The 22,688-nt window shown below is 39.2% G+C and overlaps 2 protein-coding genes across 3 annotated transcripts; both read left to right on the forward strand.

Annotated features, from left to right (window-relative positions):
• Positions 1-1,828: 1,828 nt before the first annotated feature.
• On the forward strand, positions 1,829-11,830 carry rpgrip1 (RPGR interacting protein 1; the record flags this gene model as incomplete). The annotated part of the gene is made up of 30 exons (XM_029455335.1): positions 1,829-1,859; positions 2,008-2,061; positions 2,210-2,327; positions 2,508-2,713; positions 2,807-2,909; positions 3,031-3,171; positions 3,449-3,554; positions 3,945-3,968; positions 4,068-4,214; positions 4,304-4,377; positions 4,844-5,064; positions 5,207-5,310; positions 5,756-5,806; positions 5,898-6,077; positions 6,231-6,348; positions 6,496-6,659; positions 6,754-7,084; positions 7,658-7,818; positions 7,976-8,208; positions 8,415-8,530; positions 8,709-8,911; positions 9,260-9,316; positions 9,398-9,582; positions 9,761-9,815; positions 9,945-10,011; positions 10,269-10,363; positions 10,501-10,690; positions 10,779-10,863; positions 10,956-11,083; positions 11,682-11,830. Coding segments are annotated over exons 1-30 (3,897 nt in total), but the record flags the coding sequence as incomplete, so codon positions are not given.
• Positions 11,831-13,130: 1,300 nt separating this feature from the next.
• Positions 13,131-21,873, forward strand: LOC115023796 (PC-esterase domain-containing protein 1A-like). Of its 2 annotated transcripts, XM_029455049.1 has the most exons (10): positions 13,132-13,420; positions 13,688-13,769; positions 14,427-14,506; positions 14,799-15,031; positions 15,871-16,021; positions 17,595-17,835; positions 19,779-19,835; positions 20,842-20,907; positions 21,214-21,348; positions 21,511-21,873. In XM_029455049.1, exons 1-10 carry the CDS (start codon positions 13,418-13,420, stop codon positions 21,666-21,668), a joined length of 1,206 nt encoding a protein of 401 aa, XP_029310909.1. In that variant the 5' UTR covers positions 13,132-13,417; the 3' UTR covers positions 21,669-21,873. The 2 variants fall into 2 exon arrangements, with proteins under 2 accessions (XP_029310910.1, XP_029310909.1); XM_029455050.1 differs by lacking the exon at positions 20,842-20,907 and having other exon boundaries at positions 13,131-13,420.
• The last annotated feature ends 815 nt before the right edge of the window (positions 21,874-22,688 follow it).

Consider the following 22,688-nt stretch of genomic DNA (forward strand, 5'->3'; position numbering starts at 1 on the left):
TCAAACTGTCCTCTCTTTTGTTATCAACACTTTTTATAATTATTTTAATGTATTAAAATAAAATTATAATTGTTTTATTTTTGCTGTTATGTTAATAATAGTAGCACGTAGTTGTTAAAGTTAGACCAAATTAAATCAACATATCTTCCAAACTCCTTTGTAGCAACTAATTGTCCCTCTGAGATGAATAAAGTTTTTTTTAATTGAAATGAACTGAATTGGATTCTAAAGTTGACCCAGCAGAGTCATATGTTCGCTGTTAAGTAAGGCAATCACAATATTTGCATAAATTGGTTGTTTATTCAGTTCAATTTATTCAGGTGTGGTTAGGGTGAATGTAACACTTATTTCAAAAAAACAAATTGAATGTAGACAGATGGCATACATTCAGAAAAGAAACATTGGCTATATGTTAATTTATACTAACAGTCTGCAGGGTTTTTACTGTTTCAATAATCTTTCAAATGTAAAACAATTCATACATTTTAAATTGATTTGTGGTTTGTTAAATTACCATATTTTGCACCATTCAGGTACACACTGATGGGTGACACCTACAACTGTTGTATATGTTGTATATGCTTACCTCTCCTCCTCCTCCGTCTTCTTACTCTTCTTCCCTCGTGCTCTCTTGAAAAGTAACACTCGCACAGATCTTAGACCTGCCTCACTCCATAAATAACCATCATTAGTCTTTTCAGGCTAACCACAAAACTGACTTCAGACAACGTTTTAGGAAAACAGTAGCTAATCAGATTAGCTCAGAGATGGGATTAGCCTCGAGGCAGATGGAGCGCTGAGGCAGACTTCAGGATTGAGTCTTGAGTAGAGGTATTATACACATATAGAGCACTTTACACTCACAGGTATGTCACTGAACTAAATGCATGCACACCAACACACAGTGATTGCAAGTGATTTATTTATCACTCTTGTGAATTCCTGAAAAAATGTAGGAATTAGGAAACGTATCTTAACGCAAAAGATAAAAGGGGTTAGGGACGGAGGAAGGGATGAAGATGGATTAAAACTGATATCATTCAGGCACAGGGCGGAGACATGTAGGGAAGTCTACATGTTGCACTGAACGCCATACGAAGGCAACAACACTACACATTTCTTTACCAGATGTAAAACCCCTTTGGATGGCCAACAGACCAGGGTAAGTCAAATATTTCGTTATTATATTTTTCAATGTTGATGAATGTTACTGTAGGAAGGAATATCAATGCAAACCGTTGTCCTACCACAAGGGTTCCTGGTGTTTATCACTAGTTGTGCAGCAACGTGGATCTTAAAACAGCAAATACATTTGACGGCTTCTCCGGGCTTGAGCAGATTATAAATACAGTCTTGAGGTTATGATTTCAAGTGTGAGTGAAAAAGTAGATCTACAACTGAGAACATATTGAGACTTTCATTTCCTCCCGTTTCTTACCATTTGCCATTAGATAGGTTTAATCCAGTTTAGTCTCTGTATGTGTGTAACAGAAAGCACTAGCTTGGATCTCATTAAGCCCCACAGTGCGAGGAATACTAGGAAAGAATCATTTAAGGCTCTATAATTACACAAATGTAAATGCAACAAGTTATGGTCACAGGATTGAATTATGCTTATGGTTTCTCTGTTTTGCTGCAGTAAGAACCTTTCACGTAAACATTTCCAGTCCAAAGTCCAGTTTGTTACTTCACGTGGATATCAACATGACAAGTTTGCTGTTGTGACATTTCAAAGACGGGAGCTTTCTGATTGGCTGAGTGGAGAGGTGTGATGTCGCAAGTGATGGATGAGACAGCCGCCGATCTCCCAGTCAGAGATGTGGGACTGATGAGGGGGGGGCTGATGCCAACTGTCCCAGGTTTGTATAGTCTTGTGCCAATATGAGAAACCAAATATTCATCTGGTGTGTCTCGACTTTGAGTAGATGCCCACTTCTCTCTGCGCGGTGATACGGTTGGCGGGTGTAGTCCATTAGAAAGAAAACCTTACCTGTATGTTTTCCCCAGATGCTCTGCGTGATGTGAAGGCATGGAAGAAGCATCACGTCATGAAGACAAAAGGTTAAACCACTTTAATGTGTTTACATAGTGTTAAAAATGTGAACCTTTCAGATTTGAACTTTTTAAATTCAGTTGCATCAAACATGCAAAGAAAGTGCTTTTATTTATTATTTTTGGGTGCCGCTCTCTGTTTCTCTCTCTTCAACAGATCCTCAGCGCCTGTTTCGGTTTCCCAGAGAGCACCTGGAGGACCTGTGTCTCAGACTGCAAGAGGAAAACAGTGTGCTAAAACAACACACTCGTACACAGGAGCAGAGGCTACGCAGGTATAGAAACATTGACGCATACACTAACGACTGTACCGAACACAAGACATTTGTGCGGAACTAGGCATCAATGTGACGTCTCAGAGTAGCTGTGACAATCATCTCTGTTGCAGCCATAAAGAGATAAATAACAAAGACAAGTCCCCTAATATGGCTGATTTAATCTCCTCCTTGCCTCAGGATGTCCACCAGACTGATGCGTCTCCGTCAGGCTCGTCCTGGGTCCAGTGGTGTGAAGGAGAGGGACATGGAGGATACCATTCAGGAGCTGGAAGCCCGTGTGGCTATGCTGGAGAGCCAGAAAGGGGTGCTGCAGAACAAACTGAGCCTGGCCAAGCAGCACATTATGGACCTCGGGGGACGCACGCCGTACAAGTTCAGCAAAGGTGTGTGTGTTGCAAATGACTGTAGGCCAGAAAGACTACTGCCTCCTCTTCCATCTCTGACCTTCCTCCCTCTCTTCTTCTTCTTCGTGTCAGGTAAATGCATGGAAATGGAAGGCGGAGTCAGGAGGGCAGCACAGACTGCCCCGCCCCGCTACGGCCCCATGCTGGAAGACACCAGGGCAGAGATGGAGAGATTGTAAGTGTGATGTACAGAACACTGCGCAGATGTTTCCTAACCTCTGATCACATCATCGTTTCCCCTTCATTGTACTCACAAACCCCCTCATGACTCCACCCTCCACATCTCTCCCTCCCAGCAGGTCCAGTGTGACAGAGCAGGTGAGGGCTGCAGAGCTGGAGCTGACTGCCCAGGCGCTCAGAGACACGCTGAGAGAGAAAGAGAGAGAGATAGAGGGCACTGTGAGGGACATGAGGAAGAAACAGGCCGACAGACACAGGTGGTTACAGCAGACATACAGCTACACATCTCACGGCTACTTCTGCAGTGTATGTTGCTTCAGTTAAAATGAATAAAGCTGAAGCTGGACACCTGTTGGGATATTCACAGTGAATGCTCAATCAGCCAAGGGGAGAAGAATGGAAAGCTGTTTTTTAAGGAGAACATTGTACTGTTCTTTACACCACCAGCCACTATTTTTGCAGCTACCACTTGAACTGCTTGTACCACAACTGTGTTAATAAAAATAATAAATCCTATTGTTATTTCTCTTTCAGAATAACTATTAGAGAGAATGTGGATCAGATCCGTCTACAAAAGCAGCTTTCTGACAAAAGCACTGCCCTGAGAGTCACCCAGGAGAAGTTCAACAACTTGCAAGAGGTTAGAGGACCTATAAAGATCTATAAATCATTTATTTCTTCTATTGATATTTTGTAATAACTTGTATTACACAAGCTCAATAATTCAGGTGCAGTACTTATCATTTACACTTATATCTGTTAACTAATTCTAGCCAAAAGAAAGACAAGATAGAAATGTTATATAACTTGCTAACACACAGTACTGTGTTTCCAAACAAAAAACTTTTAAATATTATCTTTGCAAAACCTTTTTTCACCTGTTCTTAAGTCATAAACACAGGAGAGAAAACTATTTAGATCCGACTTAGAAAAAGGATCACCAGAAGAAGAAAACTCACTTGCCTCTCAGGGCTTCCACATAAATTGGTCCTCAAAAATATGTAAATATGTATTTCTTCTTTCCTTCCAGGCATATGAGAATCAGCTGGAGGAGGTAAATGCCCCATTACACAAAACGTTTTATGAATACATCAAACTAATAGTCTGACACCTTACTCATATTAACGTTGAGTGTGTCATGTGTTCACCCCAGACTCAGAGGTCGCTAGGGGAAAGCCAGGCAGCTCTGCTGGAAAGGGTGGAGGAGCTGACTGAACAGCTGAAGCAGGAGAGACAAAGAGCGCTGGCACTGGAGGGACAACTTACCACCACTGGCCTGTCTCTACAGACCGTGGACAAGGTATCGCATCTGCATCTGCATGTATATAGAAAGACAAAAGATCATATGATGTCAGTTTAAAAAAAACATATATATTCTTTCTCTTTCAGCTACAGGAGCAAATTTCAGAACTGGAGGGAGAGAGGGATCTAATAAAGGAAAACTATGACACTCTGCTAGATAGGTGAGAGTTTAAGTCTTCTAAGATGTAATGTTATGTAAAATGCACATCAACCAGGAGGTTTGAGGGGTGGAGCCTTTGCTTTCTGGGAATTGAGAGTAAATGCAAGTTGCCATGCATGAGCAGCTGAACATGACTTTAGGAAAGGTTCATATTGAAATGAAAAAGTCTTTATTTACTTACCGGTTTATTGCCAAGTAGGTCTCCACATACAAGGGATTTGCTTTGGTGTATTGGTGCATAACATAAACATAGTAAAAATATGAGCAAGACTTTGCAAAAATCAAGAAACATCATTATAGAATAGAAAATATGAAAATAAACACTATTAAAAAGGTGTAATATATCTGTATTAAACATTAAAGAGCTGTGCAGTTTTTATATGCAGTCTTAACATTTGACAATGACTTCTGAAAGTCATCTTGTGTTTCTCCTTGTATGTTTATCTTTACCCTTTTTTCCTTCTTAGCACTTTATCTGTGCAAAGCAACAACGATGGCGAGGTGGAACAACACAGAGAAGTGAACCAGAGGAGGGAGGAACGGGGAGAAAACATCGGTAGGATGGACATCCAGAGACTGGAGGAAATGCTGCGAGAAGAGAGGGGGGAGAGAGGCAGGGTGGAGCGGGAGAAGGAGAAACTGAGACGAGAGAAGGAGATATTAGAGGAGAAGAGGGAGCGAGACAGAGGTAGGAGTCTCAAGTGTTGGCACTGCATCTGCTGAACTTTGACAACAAGAACGAATGGAGTTAGTTAAGGAAGAAACATTTCATATGATTGAAATTAGACCATTTATTTATTTATTTATGTGTCCTGTGTTGTTTCACTTAGAGTTTTCTGGGACGAGAGGCAAAGAAGAGCAACTGGAAGAAGAGATTCTCCAGCACAGAGAGCAGATTTCTTCTCTTCAGGACAGACTGGACTCTGTCACCAAGGTCAGAGAAGAAGAAGAATATACTGCTGAAAGACGTCACACATCAGCTTCTTATTTATTCTGTGTATTATGCTGTTTTCAGCACACATCCTTAGGTTGGATAGTAATACCACTGTGTAGAATACTACAAGTAAAAGTACTGAGTAACAACTGAGTAAACGTACAAAGGTATTAACATCAACATGTACTTGAAGCACCAAAAGTAAAAGTACTCATTATGCAGAATGAGAAAGAGCATTTTCTTATTGGATTATAATTAATGTATTCATCACTGTCATGTGTGTTAGTAATCGAACTATACAAAGTAACTAGTAACTATAGCTGGATTAAAAAGTATAAAGTAGCAAAAAATGGATATACTCAAGTAAAGTACCTCAAATGTGTAAATGTACTTAGTTATATCCCACCACTGCTGATACTGACACTTGTCATCATCTCTCCTGCAGGTGTTTGACATGAGTGTTGAGGATCTCAGCGAAACTCTTATACAGATCAAGGTTTGTACACTTTTCTACCTCTGTTAGGACAGCTTTAAAAGCAATATAAATTACTTTCAAACCTTATTGCATGCTTTCTCTCCGACTTCAGGCATTTAGGATGCAGCAGGAGAGTAGGGCAGCACTTCAGTTCCTCTGGGCTGATGGGAAGGTGGAGGATTCGCCCCGTGATCTAGCAAACATCCAGGCATTGCATGCTGAGACTGTGCTGGAATTACAGAAAACCAGAAACCTTCTACTGCTGGAGCACCACATTAGTAAAGACCTGCAGGTAACACACATACACAGTGAGCACATTTGTCACATACATGTAGACAACACAACATTGTAATCAGCATCCTGTGACTTTCAGTTTTCTTTCAAAATAATTCTCTTCCCGTTTTAACTGAACTTGTCTTGGATCAAACTTTGTTTCCTCCCCAAGGAAGAGTTGAACACAGTTAAACAGAAGATGGGGAGTGAGAGGGAGGAGAGCAGGAGGAGGATGACAGAGAAAGACAAACTTTTATCAAAAAGAGCTCTTCAGATCAACGCTCTACAAGGTATGAACAACAACACTAATATATGTAGTAACAGCAGAGACAAGAGGACCCAATATACTTCATCATCATTTACTTTTGTGCTGTCTATCATTGATTGATTGATTGACATGAGACTCTAAAAACTCTTTATTCTTTTGTACTTTAAAGCTCAGTTGAAAGAGTTAGCGTACAGCCCCAGAAACTACAAACGCACCATACCAATACAGTACACCTGGCCAGCTGGAAACCAGGAGCTGGTACAGCCCATTGATGACGACATGTCTTTTTCTCAGCTGAGGGCTGGGGAGTCACTGTTGGAGATCCACCTTAAGGTCTAGAAAAACTGAGAGTTGTACCTGAATTTCATGTTTTTTCTTTCGGAGCAAGTTTCCCATAAAGCTGAAATCTGTTGTTTTGGATCTCCAGGTCGCCACCTTCACCCCAGCAGGGCTTCGTACCCTTGGCAGCATCCGTCGTGAAGACATCGTCACCTTCTGCACCTACAGCCTCTTGGACTTCGAGGTGCACTCCACTCCTCTGGTGTCAGGCAGCCAACCCGACTACGGCTTCACGTCCCGCTACGCTCTAACAGCCCGAGATCTGGGCACACTGGGAGGTCAGGGGTCAAGGGTCAGAGTGGAGCTCCACCAAGCGTTAGGAGGGGTCAGGTTTGTGACACATGGAAGTGGGCAGATGTCCCTCATGGGTGCCATGGAAAGGAGAGGGGAGCGTGTCGGTGGACGTGTCAATATCACAGGTCAGTAATGTTGTATAAAGTAATATACTGTTTTATGTTTGTTTTTATAAATATATATATATATATACATATACTTTTATTGCCATTAAATCATAAGGTACAACCACAAAATGTCCAATATATTTACATGTCTTTGCAATTATTACTATTATTTTAGTATTTTATACACCCAGTGATACAAAAGAAAACTTCATATTCATCCATTTATACACATAAACACATATATATGTGCATATAAAAATTAATTTGTGCGTACAGATTGACCCACATCCATATATAAAAATGAACTAAAAGGTGTGTTAATTATGCTGACTAAAGATGACTGGACAAACAGGCCGGAGAGAAAAAAAGAAGCAAATAAATAAATAAAGAGAAAGATTTAAAAATAATATACTGGATTCGATGTTTTTGATTGTTAACATGCAGTGATTGCTAATATGAAGATATTCTATACCTTAATGGATAAATTACCTGCAGTTGTGTTGTAATGTTCCCTGTGTATTAATATTATCTCCATTCATTTGATGACTACATTTCAACCCATGTCTAAAAATGTGTCTGTCCCCCTGCAAGGCTCCGAGGATGCACTTGTTGGTGTTGTGGATTTCTGGGTGCGCCTGTTTAATCCTGCAGAGCCCATAGACCGTGTGTTAGAGAGAGGGGCTGACAGGAGAACAGCGCCACAGAGGAGTCCTGTGCTCGTCTCTCTCGGCTGGCATGATGCTGGTCATGAGGTGAAATAGGGCTGGACTTGGATTTTCTATGTGACCTTTTAGAGACAATGTCTAATTACCTTATTGTCAACATATTTTATATACAGCTAGGAATAAAACTGTTCACAGTGTGTGGATTAGCCATTCTAACAGGATTTTTTTTTTAAACTGTCTGCAGGAGTTATATGACTACGGTGGGGGGATCCCCAATGAGATTGTGGTTATTTTGGAACGCTGTGTGGGCCTTAATGCTCGCTGGCCGGGACTTCTTCCTGATGCCTACCTGACGTACAGGTTCTACGACCTGCCGCCTCATGCCTCTCAAACGGTCCGGTCCACTGCTGAGCCGGTGTTCAGTGATACCACCAGCTACCCACTGGCAGTAACAGCTGATGTGTTGCACTACCTGAGGTATGATGGTCTGGAAACTGAACAAATAATACATTATAATAAAGATGGCATTACTTGGGATTGCTAGCAGATAAGATCATTCTTAAGTCTAATTAATATTATCCTCAAGGACTTAAGAAAGATTTTCTCAATTTTACAATTCTTATAAAGTTAGTGCTTTAGATAATCCTTATCTTTGCAAGATATTCAACTCCTCTTCTGTCCAGGTCCAGCAGTTTGTGGGTGTATGTGTTTGATGACAGTGAGGATCAGATACCACCAGCCTACCTGGCCAAGACCCCCATCCCACTGCGAGCCCTGGCTACAGGCAGGGAGGTCAGAGGTGAGGGAGAGAGAAAAAAGTAAAACATTTACATTTTTCATCTGCATCTCCTTGAGGAAGCATCGATTTAGATGAAGATGGAAGTTATTTTTTTATCATTACATCACATGTTAAAACCCAAACCACCCAATCAGCAGTTTAAAAGTGTTTTTATCTGTTTTTCTCTCTGTCCTGCCAGGTGACTATGTTCTGAGGGACCCAGCTGGTGGACCTCGGGGTGTAGTCAGGGTGTTGATTCAATGGAAGTACCCCTTCCAACCAACGGTGGGCACTGTGCTGGGTGGACAGGGAAGACAGGACAGAGAAATGGAAAGCACTGAGAGGGAGGAGAGGAGGAGAGAGGAGGCTGAAGCATCACAGAGGCCTATAGCCAAGCCCAGAGTGAAGGTGATATTTATTCTAGTGTGTCAAACTCCTCACACCTCAGACACTTGCTGTGTATATTAATCACTATATTATCATAACTATCTGAGCTACAACACAATAGACATATGCAGAAATAGGTAATGAGATTAATCTCAACCATGCAAAGTGAAGCAACGTGATTCTTTTTCTCAGTAATGTACCACTTTATTCTCTTTTCTCCCTACAACATCTCTAATACGCTGTCATACTTTTGGAAATAGAAGTCCTCAAAGTTCAATGTGTATATGGTAAAATCAATGATGTGTTCAAAGACATATTCTTGTTCCTTAGCTTAACACCTGTTCTTCTGTGTCTTTACCACAGACTCAGCTACTTGAGCCGAGAGAAACCAAAGCAGTGCAGAAAGAGATTAAAGCTTTGGTAAAGTTTTAAGCACCAACAAAAGTAGCATATTCAAGCATAAAACATATTTTGTTTACCAGTGTATTCGTCTGTTTACAGGCTCGGCTTCCATCTGGGAAACAGAAAAGCTCACAGAACACACGGTCACAGCAACTCACCTGTGTGAAGCCGCTGGACACAGACAGGAAGAGATCCACCAAGAGGTCACCTGACCTTTACCACAACACACGGCATCTCACGCCCGAGCCAAGACCGACTACGCCCTTTCATCTGCCAACAAGAAAGTAAGTTTCAGTCTTTTGTCCATTTCATTATCTTGTTTTTGTAGAGCTTGATGATATTGATGGAGTTTTAGGATTTGTGTAGAAAGACAGAGAGGAAACAGGAACCTTGTCGAGTCAACTGTCACAAAACGTTTAAACAGATTTGAATTGTTTAATTAACGATTTAATGTTATTTAAGATCTTCACCCATCACACCATCGAGTTCAAGCTCTGCCAGTGATGACAGGACTGAGGTAGGAACTCATTGTCTCTCGCAACAAGCCTTCAAAATATATCTGATGGAGTCATTTTCACAGGAAACAAATGTTAGTAGAAGGAGAAACAAGAGTACTATGGGCTCATATCAAATGTCTTCTTCTCAGGACCTTCCCTCTGTGGATCAGGTGTCAATGGAGGAAGAGGAGGAGGAAGAGGAGAGGAGTGAGAGTGGTAACTATTTTTATTCACACAATGGGCCTAAACACCTGCTTCTTTCAGCACTTTGAAGCCTCATTATTTAAATATGAATAGAATGATTATAGTATAACCCATCTGACCTCAAATCCTTTACGAAATATAGAAATGTACGATACAAAATATATCTGCAATACATATGAAGCTGTCACATGCTGACGAGGCTTTCATGTACAGCTCAGTAGTCAAATTAAAAATGAAATATTAATCCAGTTTCTTTTTTGACTGAACAGCTGCTGCAGGAGACGGTGAAGCCTCAAACTCTTCAGAGTCAAGCTCCTCACAAAGCGACATCATCATCAGCCCACCAAAGCGGAAAATGAGGAAGGTACGGACAAGAAAACGATTTTAGCATCACTCTGTGCAGTTATAGTCATTTGTATATCTGTGGCTTTAGTATAAGTTAAATATTGTGTTCAAATATTTATGATATGAATAGTTAACTATGTTTGTTTTATGCTTCAGGGAGACAAGCTGAGAGTCGAGATTCTGTCCCTGACGTTTGAGCCGTCCTCACACGTGGCGCTGGACAAGTCAGTGCAGCGTGTTTATGTGGAATACCGGCTGCTGGGTGTGCCCATGGAGACGACAGAAACACCCATGTCCCTCCGCAAACCCACAAAGGGAGAGGATATTCACTACAACTTCACACGAGGTGAGAGCGTGAGAGCTTTGTGTATGTTTGTTTCTAGAAAGTTTTAATTATTTTATAACCCCCAAATCTCTCTGCTTGTCTCGCTCAGTGATTTATGTGGATGGTTCACACTCAGCTCCACTCAGACAGTATCTTTACACCATGTTGGAGGGCACTGACCACAACCAGGGCAGGTAGAGTCACCAATTTCTTGTTGTGTAATTTTACACGTTAAAGTAGGAATACATATGTTTATGTCTCTGCACTGTCTGTGTGTTATGTCAAGGTTAAAGTTCACAGTAGTCAGTGAGCCGATGGACGACGAAGATGAGTGTGTGGACGTCGGACATGCTTTTCTGGACCTACAGGAGCTGCTCCTGACTGGAAATGATGTCAGCGACCAACAAATTGATGGTAGGCGTTGTATTTGTGTCATACTTTCTATACCAAGACTCTTAAAACCAATTGTGAGTGAAAAAATAAACAGGCTGCACAGCAAATGTCAATAATGAATGAAACAGTAACTGTGTGTCACAACACATCCATCTGCCCAGACAAAAACCAACACACAGAAAGTAACAGAAAAGTAGGTGGATAAATAATAGAAATAAAGGTAGTGAATAAATAGGTCAGGAAAAAAAAGAGAAAATCCTTCCACAAGTAAGATAGCTTGTCAAATAAATAAGTAAAAGACAAACACGTCCCGTTTTGCTCTGGAGCAATGCCAAAAATGGCGGTCCAAGGGTTTGTTGAAGGTTTTCTGGTGAAGGTTTCTGAAATACTTAACTCTACTTTACTACTCAAACTTAACTAAAAAAGAGGTCATGACCAGTACATGTGAAAGAGTGAGGCATGTACACTTTTTCAAGGGTGTTTTTTTAAACCCTTTCTTGCTGTTCGGAGTTGTATCGTCATGATTGTTTGCGTCAGCTAAATGTAAAGTAATGTAATAACGTGTGAAACATAGACCTTTATTACAGTCTGTCTGTCCCTGTGTCTCTTTTTCCCCCAGTTGTTAGTGTGGATGAAGACAAAGAGGTGATAGGAAATCTGAAAGTGTCTCTGGAAGCAGCAAAAGCCCTGACTGGGATTTACCAGGAGTTTCACCAGAAAAGAGAGACCAAGAAAGAAGATGACACGGATGAAGAAGAAGAGGAGAAGGAGGAAGAGAAGAAAAAAGAAGAAATAGTGATCGAGTATGATGACGATGATAGTGACTTCTGAAAGCAATTAGGATAAGATTAACAGAGAGGTTGTATTTTATATGAAATACTTTTGTTTCTTCTTCTTCTTCAACATTTCCCAAAGCAATTAAATAAAGAGTAATTTTTTGAAAGGCATTTGACACAGTTCTTTAAAGTTTATGTATTGTTCTTGAAAAAAAGTCACATAATTCAATTATCATTCTTAATCACAATAGATTATCTTTAGACTTTATGTATAACAGTAGACTTTTAGTAAAGGTATTGTTCCCCCTGCAAGAGTGGTGTTGAGCTGATATTAATCTTTATAACTGATAACTTGTCCTTGAAGGTAATTTTAAGGTCTTGCCATCAAATGTGGAGTTCTTCAACAAAGCTAAAATAGCTTGTTAGCTCCTTAATTTGTGCCATCAAATATAATTGACTTTAAAACACTCTTAGCATGAAGAAGGCTAAAACTATCCTGGAAATCTCCAAAACCATGCTTCTTTTCAAGCTGGTTGAATGATGTGATTGGGAAAAATAAATACATTTCAATAACCAGTTAACCATTCCTCCAGACTAATCTCTGGCCTGTTTACTCGTGTATAATCTGTCCATCCTATCTTGATCTATTAAGTATGCTGGTTCCTCTGTCACTTTATCCCATCATCTCCTCTAAATAACAATGTTTAACTCCCTGACAAGCCCTCCCACTCCACACCTCCCACTCCACACCTCCTCTTTTTTTGTCTCTCTTTTATGTTGTTGTTTGTTTTAGGTTTGTTTGATTGTTTTGTTTTCCTCTTTCTTTCTTTTTGTCTTTACACTTAACTTCTTGAGTTGTGATGTTATAGCTACAGTTAAAAGTAAAACTGGTGATATAATATGTAAATATATGTAAATGTCATACTGTTTCCGCTTCAAAGCAATAAAAATAGTTGTAAATAAAATAAAAGGTTGTTTGCATTTCAAGTTCAAAATGTAATTATTAATTCATCATATAAATACGGATTACGGAATATTAAACAAATCTAATTGTAAATCATCATGTTTTTTCTAAACTTTTGTAGTGAAAGTATAGAAATTACGATTTGTATTTTTAAAAGTATCAGTTTATATTTTAATTATTACTAGAGACGGTTTAAAAAGGGGGAGTATATATTTTTTATTACTAAACAAACACATCAAAGCCTTAGATAGACTGTAAACCACATCTCGCGAGACTGTGATTTAATGCGGTCACGAAAACTATGACATTTCCGATAGTCTTTAAAAGCATCATCAATTTGGAGACACCTGTTGTCGACAAAACTAACGGTAGAGTTGAGTGTTAAGTTTAAACTTATTTTATACAGTCTATAGTTGGAACTTGATGCTAAATCTACAAAATGAAACAATTGCCATACATTAGAGCTTGTTTAAGTTGTGAACTATTTTAAAAGTGGATCCAGGGACCGGTTGGCTAACGTTAGCGACAAACTGCAGGCGCAAAAGTAGTTTTTCAACTGTTAGCATAAGTAGTTCAACTGCTAAAAATATCTACAGTTGGCTCCTTAATTCAAAAATGGTAAGTATCTGTTAACTTATATTAATTTAAGTCAACTTTAAAGCCACCCAATTATCCTGAGGCTAGTTTAGTTGTGTGCCAATGATGGATAATTATTATCAGAAGTTTTAATTTTATAGCCGCTATTAACGTTACTAAGAAATTATAAACTGCATTTACGGCCTAACGGCCCCCAATGTCAGCCATCTTCTTTCATGAGTAAATGGACCTTTCACTTTCAGTGTTTTAATGAAAAACAAGAAACATGTTTGGCTTTGTGATTAACAGAAGGAGATAATGAAGTGTGTGGGCCACCAGCAGACCAGCCAGCTGCTCCATAACAAGTTCATTGTGGTGCTGGGAGACTCCAGTGAGTAGTCTCTTAAAATCAACATCTCTTTCAAATGAATCTTTGTAAAGGAACAACTGTGTTTTAAAAAGGTTTAACCTCACACCATTTAATTTAAAGAAGGAATGTATTTCTCATTGCTCTTAAATGAGCTGGCAGGCAGGTTAACTCCATTTACATTTCAAGTAGTTTAGGGCTGCACGATTTGAGGAAAATGTATGACGATGATGTTGAATTTTGCGTTAACGATATTACTTAATAATATAATACTATTAATAAACAGCCTTTCTTCTGTTTTGAGTATACTGCTAAAATACAACGAAATGCATTTTGAAAAATAAAACAATTTCCAGCATTCTTTTATTGAGCAAATTGAACATTGAACTGTGCACATAAGGAACTAATAAGAAAAGAAAAGAATGATAGTTACATTTTAAAGTAAAAATTGTGGAATGTAACAGTCTTCGCAATGTGTTTATTGCGCAAATTCACATTGTGATGGCTAAAAAAAGAAAATTAAAAATATATGACTAGTTTGATAAATCCAGCTGACAATGACTGATAGGGTTGGTTTGTTGGTATAAATATGGTTTGGCCCTAATTTCAATTTGTTTTGTTGACAGTCCATTCGCCACATTTCTCCACTGACACGTCTAATTCTCTGTGTCTCACCCTCAGTTCAGCGGTCTGTGTACAAGGACCTTGTTCTGCTGTTGCAGAAGGATAAATATCTCTCTTTAAAACAACTCAAGAGCAAGGCAAGTTCACATACTCTACTGTACATACTACTAATAAGATGAAATGTGAAGAAATTCCATATTCATACATGTTTTTATTTACTGCTGTCAATATTATAAGATGTAATCTCAAAAAGTTAAATGTAGCATCATTGCTTCGCTTAAAAATGGAAAAAAATGTTCATTAGATTTCTTTTGGTGGGTCTCAGAAAAAAACTATTTTCAAATGTCTTTCTTTTTCATCATGTAGGTAGCTTGTGTCTCACTCTCCATTTGTTCCTCTCGTCCTCACACTCGCATCTTTTTCCTTCAGGGTGAGATGAGCTTTGAACAGGACTGCCTGGTGGAAGGAGGTTGTCTAAGTGAAATGCACAATGGAACAGAGTACCGGGAGGTCCGGCAGTTTCAGTCCGCCCACCACCTGGTCCGCTTTTACTTTGTGACCCGCATCTACTCTCACTACATGCGGAGCATCCTAGATGAGTTCCGCCACGGCTTGAAACCTGATGTAGTCGTTGTCAACTCCTGCGTTTGGGATATTTCAAGGTAGTTAGGTGAAGGAGTAACTAGTAATCATACTAATTACCTTGGTGATCTGTTGGTAATATAAACATCTGGTCACTAGATAAGAAAACATGGTGTTTCCATGCTGCTTTACCATATAAATAAACATAACGTTAGAGGACACAAGACAAAAAATATTCTGAAAAAATGTAATGCATGAAAAAAATATTTTTTATAATTTCATCATTAAAAAAAACATAGTAACAACAATAAAACTATTACTTGTATAACTTCACCTGCCAACGTATCAAAGTACTGTCCATGATATTTCCAGCTGTTGGCTAGTAGAGGTTGAACACAGTGAATTAAAAATAATAATAATAATTTATCCTGTGTCCCTGTGGTAGATGGAATATACCGCAAAATATATTTTAAAATATTTGATATATCGAAGTCAGCTATTTTTTTTATTGTCTTAGTTCTGGGTCAAATGTCCTTCTTAGTTTTTATTATGTGCGGTATCTGTTATGTTTTCGGGTTGTCCGTACGTCCACCGCATTCTCTGAAGTGATGACATTTTGGAGAGACATGGATGTAGATTGCAACCGGTTGGCGGAGGCATACAAGGTGGTAATACTAGTTATCCTATTTATTCAACCATGTTTTGTTTTTTTAGTCATGTTTTAGTTGACTAAAAGTCTGGGCATTTTAGTCTTATCTTAGTCAAAGAAAACCCCAACTATTTTAGTCTAGTTTTAGTCAATGAAATCTGTTTTAGTCATCAGATTATATTAAACATTTCAGTCAATATATCATCTTGTTTCTTTCTGTGCTGAGTGAATTTGTTCTTCATAGGTCAGTCTGTGTCTGTGTTGTTGTAGATACAACGCCACCTGGCTTGATAACTACAAGAAGAACCTCCATACTTTCTTTGGCGAGCTGAGTGGGATCCTGCCAGAGGAAACACTGATTGTATGGAACCTCACCATGCCCTTAGGAGAGAGGATCAATGGTGGTTTCCTGGTGCCCGAGGTACGTCAATGTCAGTAATTGATTACATAAGTAAAATTACTTTGAAAATACAGTAATTGAGTTGAGTATATCCCTTTTTATGAGGTAAATATTATACTTTTACTACTACTACAGCGACTCTACAATCATATGATGATCTTATAGAATATGATGCATTGCTGTAGATTAAACTACCCAATAGTATATAAAGGTGATAAAATGAGCACAACCATAAACATCTACAGCTGTAAAATGCATCATTAATGCAGCAGTAAAATGATTCCAGAAACGTCATTGGGTTTAGGTCTGGAGACATACTTGGCCAGTCCATCACCTTAACCTTCAGCTTCTTCAGCAAGGCCGTTGTCATCTTGGAGGTGTGTTTAGGGTCATTATCATGTTGGAAAACTGCCCTACGGCCCAGTTTCCGAAGAGAGGGGATCATGCTCTGCTGCAGGATGTCACAGTATATATTGGAATTCATGTGTCCCTCAATGAAATGCAGCTCCCCAGTGCCGGCAGCACTCATGCAGCCCCAGACCATGATGCTGCCACCACCATGCTTGACTGTAGGCAAAACACATTTGTCTTGGTACTCCTCACCAGGGTGCCGCCACACACGCCGGACACCATCTGACCCAAACAGGTTTATTTTGGTCTCATCAGACCACAGGACATGGTTCCAGTAACTCATGTTCTTGGATTCATTGTCTTCAGCAAACTGTTTGCGGGCTTTCTTATGCATCGGTTTCAGAAGGGGCTTCTGTCTGGGGCGACGGCCATACAAACCGATCAATGCAGCAGTAAAATGATTCCAGAAACGTCATGTATAACAGTAAAACACTGACAGAGAACGTTTAACTGCTCAATGCATTCGTAAACCTTTTAATACTTAAGTACATTTCACTGATAATACTTGCATACGTTTACTTAAGTAAGGTTTTGAATGCAGGACTTTTACTTGTAGTATTTTCACTGTGTGGTATTAGTACTTTTACTTAAATAAAGGATCTGAATACTTCGTCCACCACTGGTCATCGGCAAACATCTGCATCATGACTAGACATAGAAATTTGGTGTTGTTGGGTCATAAAATATTTCCTCTTACACCTTACTGGAATTCACATTAGACACGACATCAGTGGTGTGTGTACATTCATACTCCAACCTCAGAACCAGCCGTCCTGTCAGTAGCACAGCTCCTCCGTCTTCACCAGGCTTAGTAACATCACACACTCCATTAGAAGAACTCAAGTAAAAATTGTATTGTTTGTATTTATTTATTTTATTGTCCCCGTCCACAGTAGGATCATAAGCTGTAAACCTTTAGTGGACCTGGAATGATCATAGATGTAGTGAATATGTTCACAACATGCAGACAGCAGGAGATTTGTATGATTTGAACGGCAGTCGGTTACATTACGAAAACTGAAGAAATGTCTTGGCGTGTAAAAACCATATTAATGTGTAAAAGTAGTTTATTTATATTTTCAATACATTTTGATAATTGTTTTCCCACACTTGGTCTGATGGAAGGTTATTTCTCTGCATTTTCTCCTTTACAACTTTGTCCTCTCGCCCACCTTCACCTCAGATTGAGCACAAGGTTTCCCACTTGCGTTATGATGTGATTGAAGCCAACTTCTACAGCGGGACTTTGGCCGACACCTATGGGATGGATGCGTTGGACCTCCACTTCCAGTTCCGCTTCTCCCTGCAACATCGTACAAAGGACGGAGTCCACTGGAACGCCATTGCCCATCGCAAGATAACCTCTTTGCTGCTACAGCACTCTGCACAGGCCTGGGGTGTTATTATGCCACTGACTACTGTTGGTGAGGAGGACTATTACACACACACACACACACACACACACACACACACACACACACACACACACACACACACACACAAGTAAATATATACTTCTACTGTAAGACAGGACGTGGTAAGGCAGACTTCAATAATATGATGTGTTGTTTTTCCATACGTATTTGTTCTCTAGAACACTTAAAATACAGACATTACTCTCTAATAGTCATTCAACTAATATATATATATATATATATATATATATATATATATATATATATATATATAGGACTGTCTCAGAAAATTAGAATATTGTGATAAAGTTCTTTATTTTCTGTAATGCAATTAAAAAAACAAATGTCATACATTCTGGATTCATTACAAATCAACTGAAATATTGCAAGCCTTTTATTTTAATATTGCTGATTATGGCATACAGCTTAAGAAAACTCAAATATCCTATCTCTAAATATTAGAATATCATGAAAAAGTATACTAGTAGGGTGTTCAACGAATCACTTGAATCGTCTAATTAACTCGAAACACCTGCAAGGGTTTCCTGAGCCTTGAAAAACACTCAGCTTGGTTCAGTAAACTAAATCACAAGTATGGGGAAGACTGCTGATCTGACTGCTGTCCAGAGGACCATCATTGACACCCTCCATCAGGAGGGTAAGACACAAAAAGAAATTTCTCAAAGAGCAAGCTGTTCACAGAGTGCAGTTTCAAAGCACATCCACAAAAGGTCTGTTGGAAGGGGGAAATGTGGCAGGAAACGCTGCACAACCAAGAGAGATGACCGCAGCCTTAACAGCATTGTGAAGAAGAGTCGCTTCCAGAATTTGGGGGAGCTTCAAAGACAGTGGACTGAAGCTGGAGTCCAGGTATCAAAAGCCACTGTTCACAGACGTGTCCGGGAAATGGGCTACAATAGCCGTATTCCCATGGTCAAGCCACTTCTGAACTCAAGACAACGGAAGAAGCGTCTGACTTGGGCTATGGAAAAGAAGCACTGGACAGTTGCAGAGTGGTCCAAAGTCCTCTTTTCAGACGAAAGCAAGTTTTGTATTTCATTTGGAAGTCAAGGCGCCAGAGTCTGGAGAAAGGCTGGAGAGGAGCAAAATCCAAGTTGCTTGAAATCCAGTGTGAAGTTCCCACAGTCAGCGATGGTTTGGGGAGCCATGTCAGCTGCTGGTGTTGGTCCACTGTGTTTCATCAAGCCCAGAGTAAATGCAGCTGTGTACCAAGAGATTTTAGAGCACTACATGCTTCCGTCTGCTGAAAAGCTCTATGGAGATGAGGAATTCATTTTCCAGCATGATCTGGCACCTGCCCACAGTGCCAAAACCACCAGTAACTGGTGTACTGACCATGGCATTACTGTCCTCGATTGGCCTGCCAATTCCCCTGACCTGAACCCCATAGAGAATATGTGGGGTATTGTGAAGAAGAAGCTGAAAGACACCAGACCCAACAATGCTAATGAGCTAAAGGCCGCTATTGAAGCATCCTGGGCATCCATAACACCTCAGCAATGCCACAGGCTGATTGTCTCCATGCCACGCCGCATTGATGCAGTAATCCGTGCAAAAGGATTCCCAACCAAGTACTGAGTGCATTAATGGACATTTTCAAATGTTTGATTTTGTTTTGCTGTTATAAATCTTTTTTTTTACTTGGTCTGAGGAACTATTCTAATTTTTTGAGATAGGATTTTTGAGTTTTCTTAAGCTGTAAGCCATAATCAGCAATATTAAAATAATAAAAGGCTTGCAATATTTCAGTTGATTTGTAATGAATCCAGAATGCATGACATTTTTGTTTTTTTAATTGCATTACAGAAAATAAAGAACTTTATCACAATATTCTAATTTTCTGAGACAGTCCTGTATATACCGTATTCATGGCTTTTTAAAAACTAATTGTATTTGATTAAGTTAGGTTGACATGAGTTTGTTGTTTTTAGAGCATACTGAGGTTACTCCTCAGAAGCCAGCCCATGGAAATGCTACCAAACCTGCAGGTAAGACATCAGATGATGATGATGTGTTGCTCAGATTTATTTCTACTCATTGATTAACAAAGAGCAAGCAAATATGGAGAAAATAACCAAGATCGTAGACCAAATGTAGAAAGAGTCCATTTGCATTACGTTGGGGATCTTAAAATCAGATGTTTTATAGTCACAATACAGTGGAAACTGTTTGTATGGATCATAAAGATGAGACAGAATCAAGTCTATACAAATGCTGTTTAAATAATTTGCTTAGAGTAATCAGTCCTGTACAGTGTTCATTTTGGGTCTTTTCATACATATGTGGAAAAATATATATGTTTTATACGAAGCATTGATAGCCTACGGTTTATTTTCAGACCTGTTAACATTTAAGAAATGCACTGAAACACCACTAAGCTGTGGGTTTGTAGCAGTTTTGCACCACTAACTGTACTGTAAATGGCACAACACTGTTTAAGGCTATAGCATAATTAATATTTGAATTAGTTAACTTTATTTTATACATTGTATTTAACTTTACTGTATTATAGTGTATTTTAATTATAAACATTACAGTAATTTAATGTGTAGAGTAATTTGAAAAGCATTTGAAAGAGTTGTTAAAATTCAGTAAATAACATGTAATAGCATTATATTCATGTAATAAATATATAAATGTAAATTAGATGGTAATCGGTATGAGAAATAAAGAAAACGAAGAAAGAAAATTGTTTTTTAATAGTTTTAAGCTTATAGTGATCAATTTGACCCGGACAGACGTTAAGGTTGACACTGTATTTAAAATAAAAGTCCATGTTCAAATTACAATGGTGGACAGTGAATGTTTATCAGTGGTATTTGATATTCCTCGTCAAATGTTTGGGATGTAGGTTGGTTTAAAATGAAATGGCTTAATGAAGATATGATGGGAGCACAGTTGCCACAGAATGACCACAATGTTGGTGTAAATCTTGTAAACTGAAGCGTTTTTCTCAGCTCTTTGCTGATTCATGTCATGCTGCTGCTTTTTCAGGAGTGCGTCGAGTAGTGCGTGCCTTTAACTACCACCACCCTCCCAACATCTATTTTTCCAACATGGGTGAGATGCTTAATCTGGAACTATTAGCTGTGTCTTTGATTTGATACTGCTGAAAACTTCAGCTGCAACGATTGGTCGACCAATCTAGAAAGTAACAGCAGATTAATCTATAATAAGAATAATCGTTAGTTGCAGCCCTATTTGAAATATTCTAGCTCATTTATAATGCACTGTGATGGCAGAAAAGGTCTCGGCATCTAAAGGATTAACAATTAAATGTCAGGCTCTTCTGTAGTAGAAGTCATTTAAAAAAACGGGAACATGGCAAAGTGTTCATCTTTTCTGCCACCTCCCTTGTCTCCACAGGGCGACACCCATCAAGGGGAAATTACTACAACGGCTACAGGGGGGAGTTCTGTGGTGCTTACATCCCTTTTGGTTACATGAACCCACCACCACCACCTCCCCCACCATGCTACAGACATGTACATGTTAGAAGTGGTAAGTTGGTTGGCTGATATAAATGTGGCCGTGACCAAACAATGTATTTTCCATCAACCAGACCCTGCAATACAGTGTAAATATTAGTTTTTAAGATCTAGTTCTAGTTATTGAAAGTGTCTCCGCTCTAGAGCTTATTAACACGACCTGTATGTTCTGCAGGTTTCCATCACAGGCCTCCCCACCACTTTGAGCCCTACAACGAGCCGCATCATCATCATCATCCCTTCGTGATGAGGCCCAGACATGCCAGGCACCACTATGCTCCGTACACCCATCACAGACCCAGCCAATACGGCCATCGTGGCCGATACTACTGAGGCAGGCAGGGAGACTTTACAAAATTAAGATTCAGATCCTTTTCCTATATTGTACACAAGTAGTCTTTTAGTTGTTGAATTTTCATTTGTGTTCTTTGGCATGAATAATTGATTTTAAATATATTTTCCATATAAAGTCTTTTTAATTCTGCATTTCAAATGTGTCGCGTGCTGTGTTCTATTAAAGTTGATGCTAATATTTCAAGGACCGTTTCTGACTTCATCACTTAGTTAATGATCCTTCTGATGCTTCTCCATGTCCCACACAGATCAAGTAAAAGATTAAGTTCCCTTTAGGCCTTAAACACTTGTGGGATTTAAATGCAATCAGAGAAATCTTTGAGTCAGTGACAATGTAAACCTTACTCACTGAATCCTTTGGTAGAACAGCTTTTGAACTTGGACTTAACTATACTAAGCTAATTTTATTTTAATTCTATTAAAAGGGACACCCCAAAATCAAAAATACTTATTTTTCCCTCTTACCTGTAGTGTTATTTTTTAATCTGGATGGTTTTGGTGGGTGTTAGATCTCTGCCTTATAAATCTCCAATATAAAGGAATTAGATGGTACTCTGCTTGTGGTGCTCAATGAGCCAAAAATACATTTGAAAAACTCAAAAGCAATGTTTCTTCACAGAAATCATGACCCGGTTACTCAGTTCCATGTTTGAACAAGTTTCTTTCTACCGAACGACACCCGTCAACGAGTGAGCACAAGTCTCTCATCCATGAGTAGATTCACTCTTCCTTCTGCGCGGTGATACGATTGACAGGCGTAGTTCGGTAGAAAGAAAATAGTTCCTACATGAAACTGCTCATGTTTTCGATATTTGGATGAACTGTTCCTTTAATGCATTTCATGAAATTGAGTCCAACAGATTAAAGTGATTATACCTTTGCATGACTAAAGAGCTAGCATGTGTAATGTGTATACTTTCAGTCAACTAATTGGTTATTTTGGTTTTAGACTTAGCCTTTTTAATGCAGAATGACCTTCAGCGTATATTTCAGAAATCT

Source organism: Cottoperca gobio, chromosome 18 (assembly GCF_900634415.1).
Source record: "Cottoperca gobio chromosome 18, fCotGob3.1, whole genome shotgun sequence".
Lineage (NCBI taxonomy): Eukaryota > Metazoa > Chordata > Actinopteri > Perciformes > Bovichtidae > Cottoperca > Cottoperca gobio.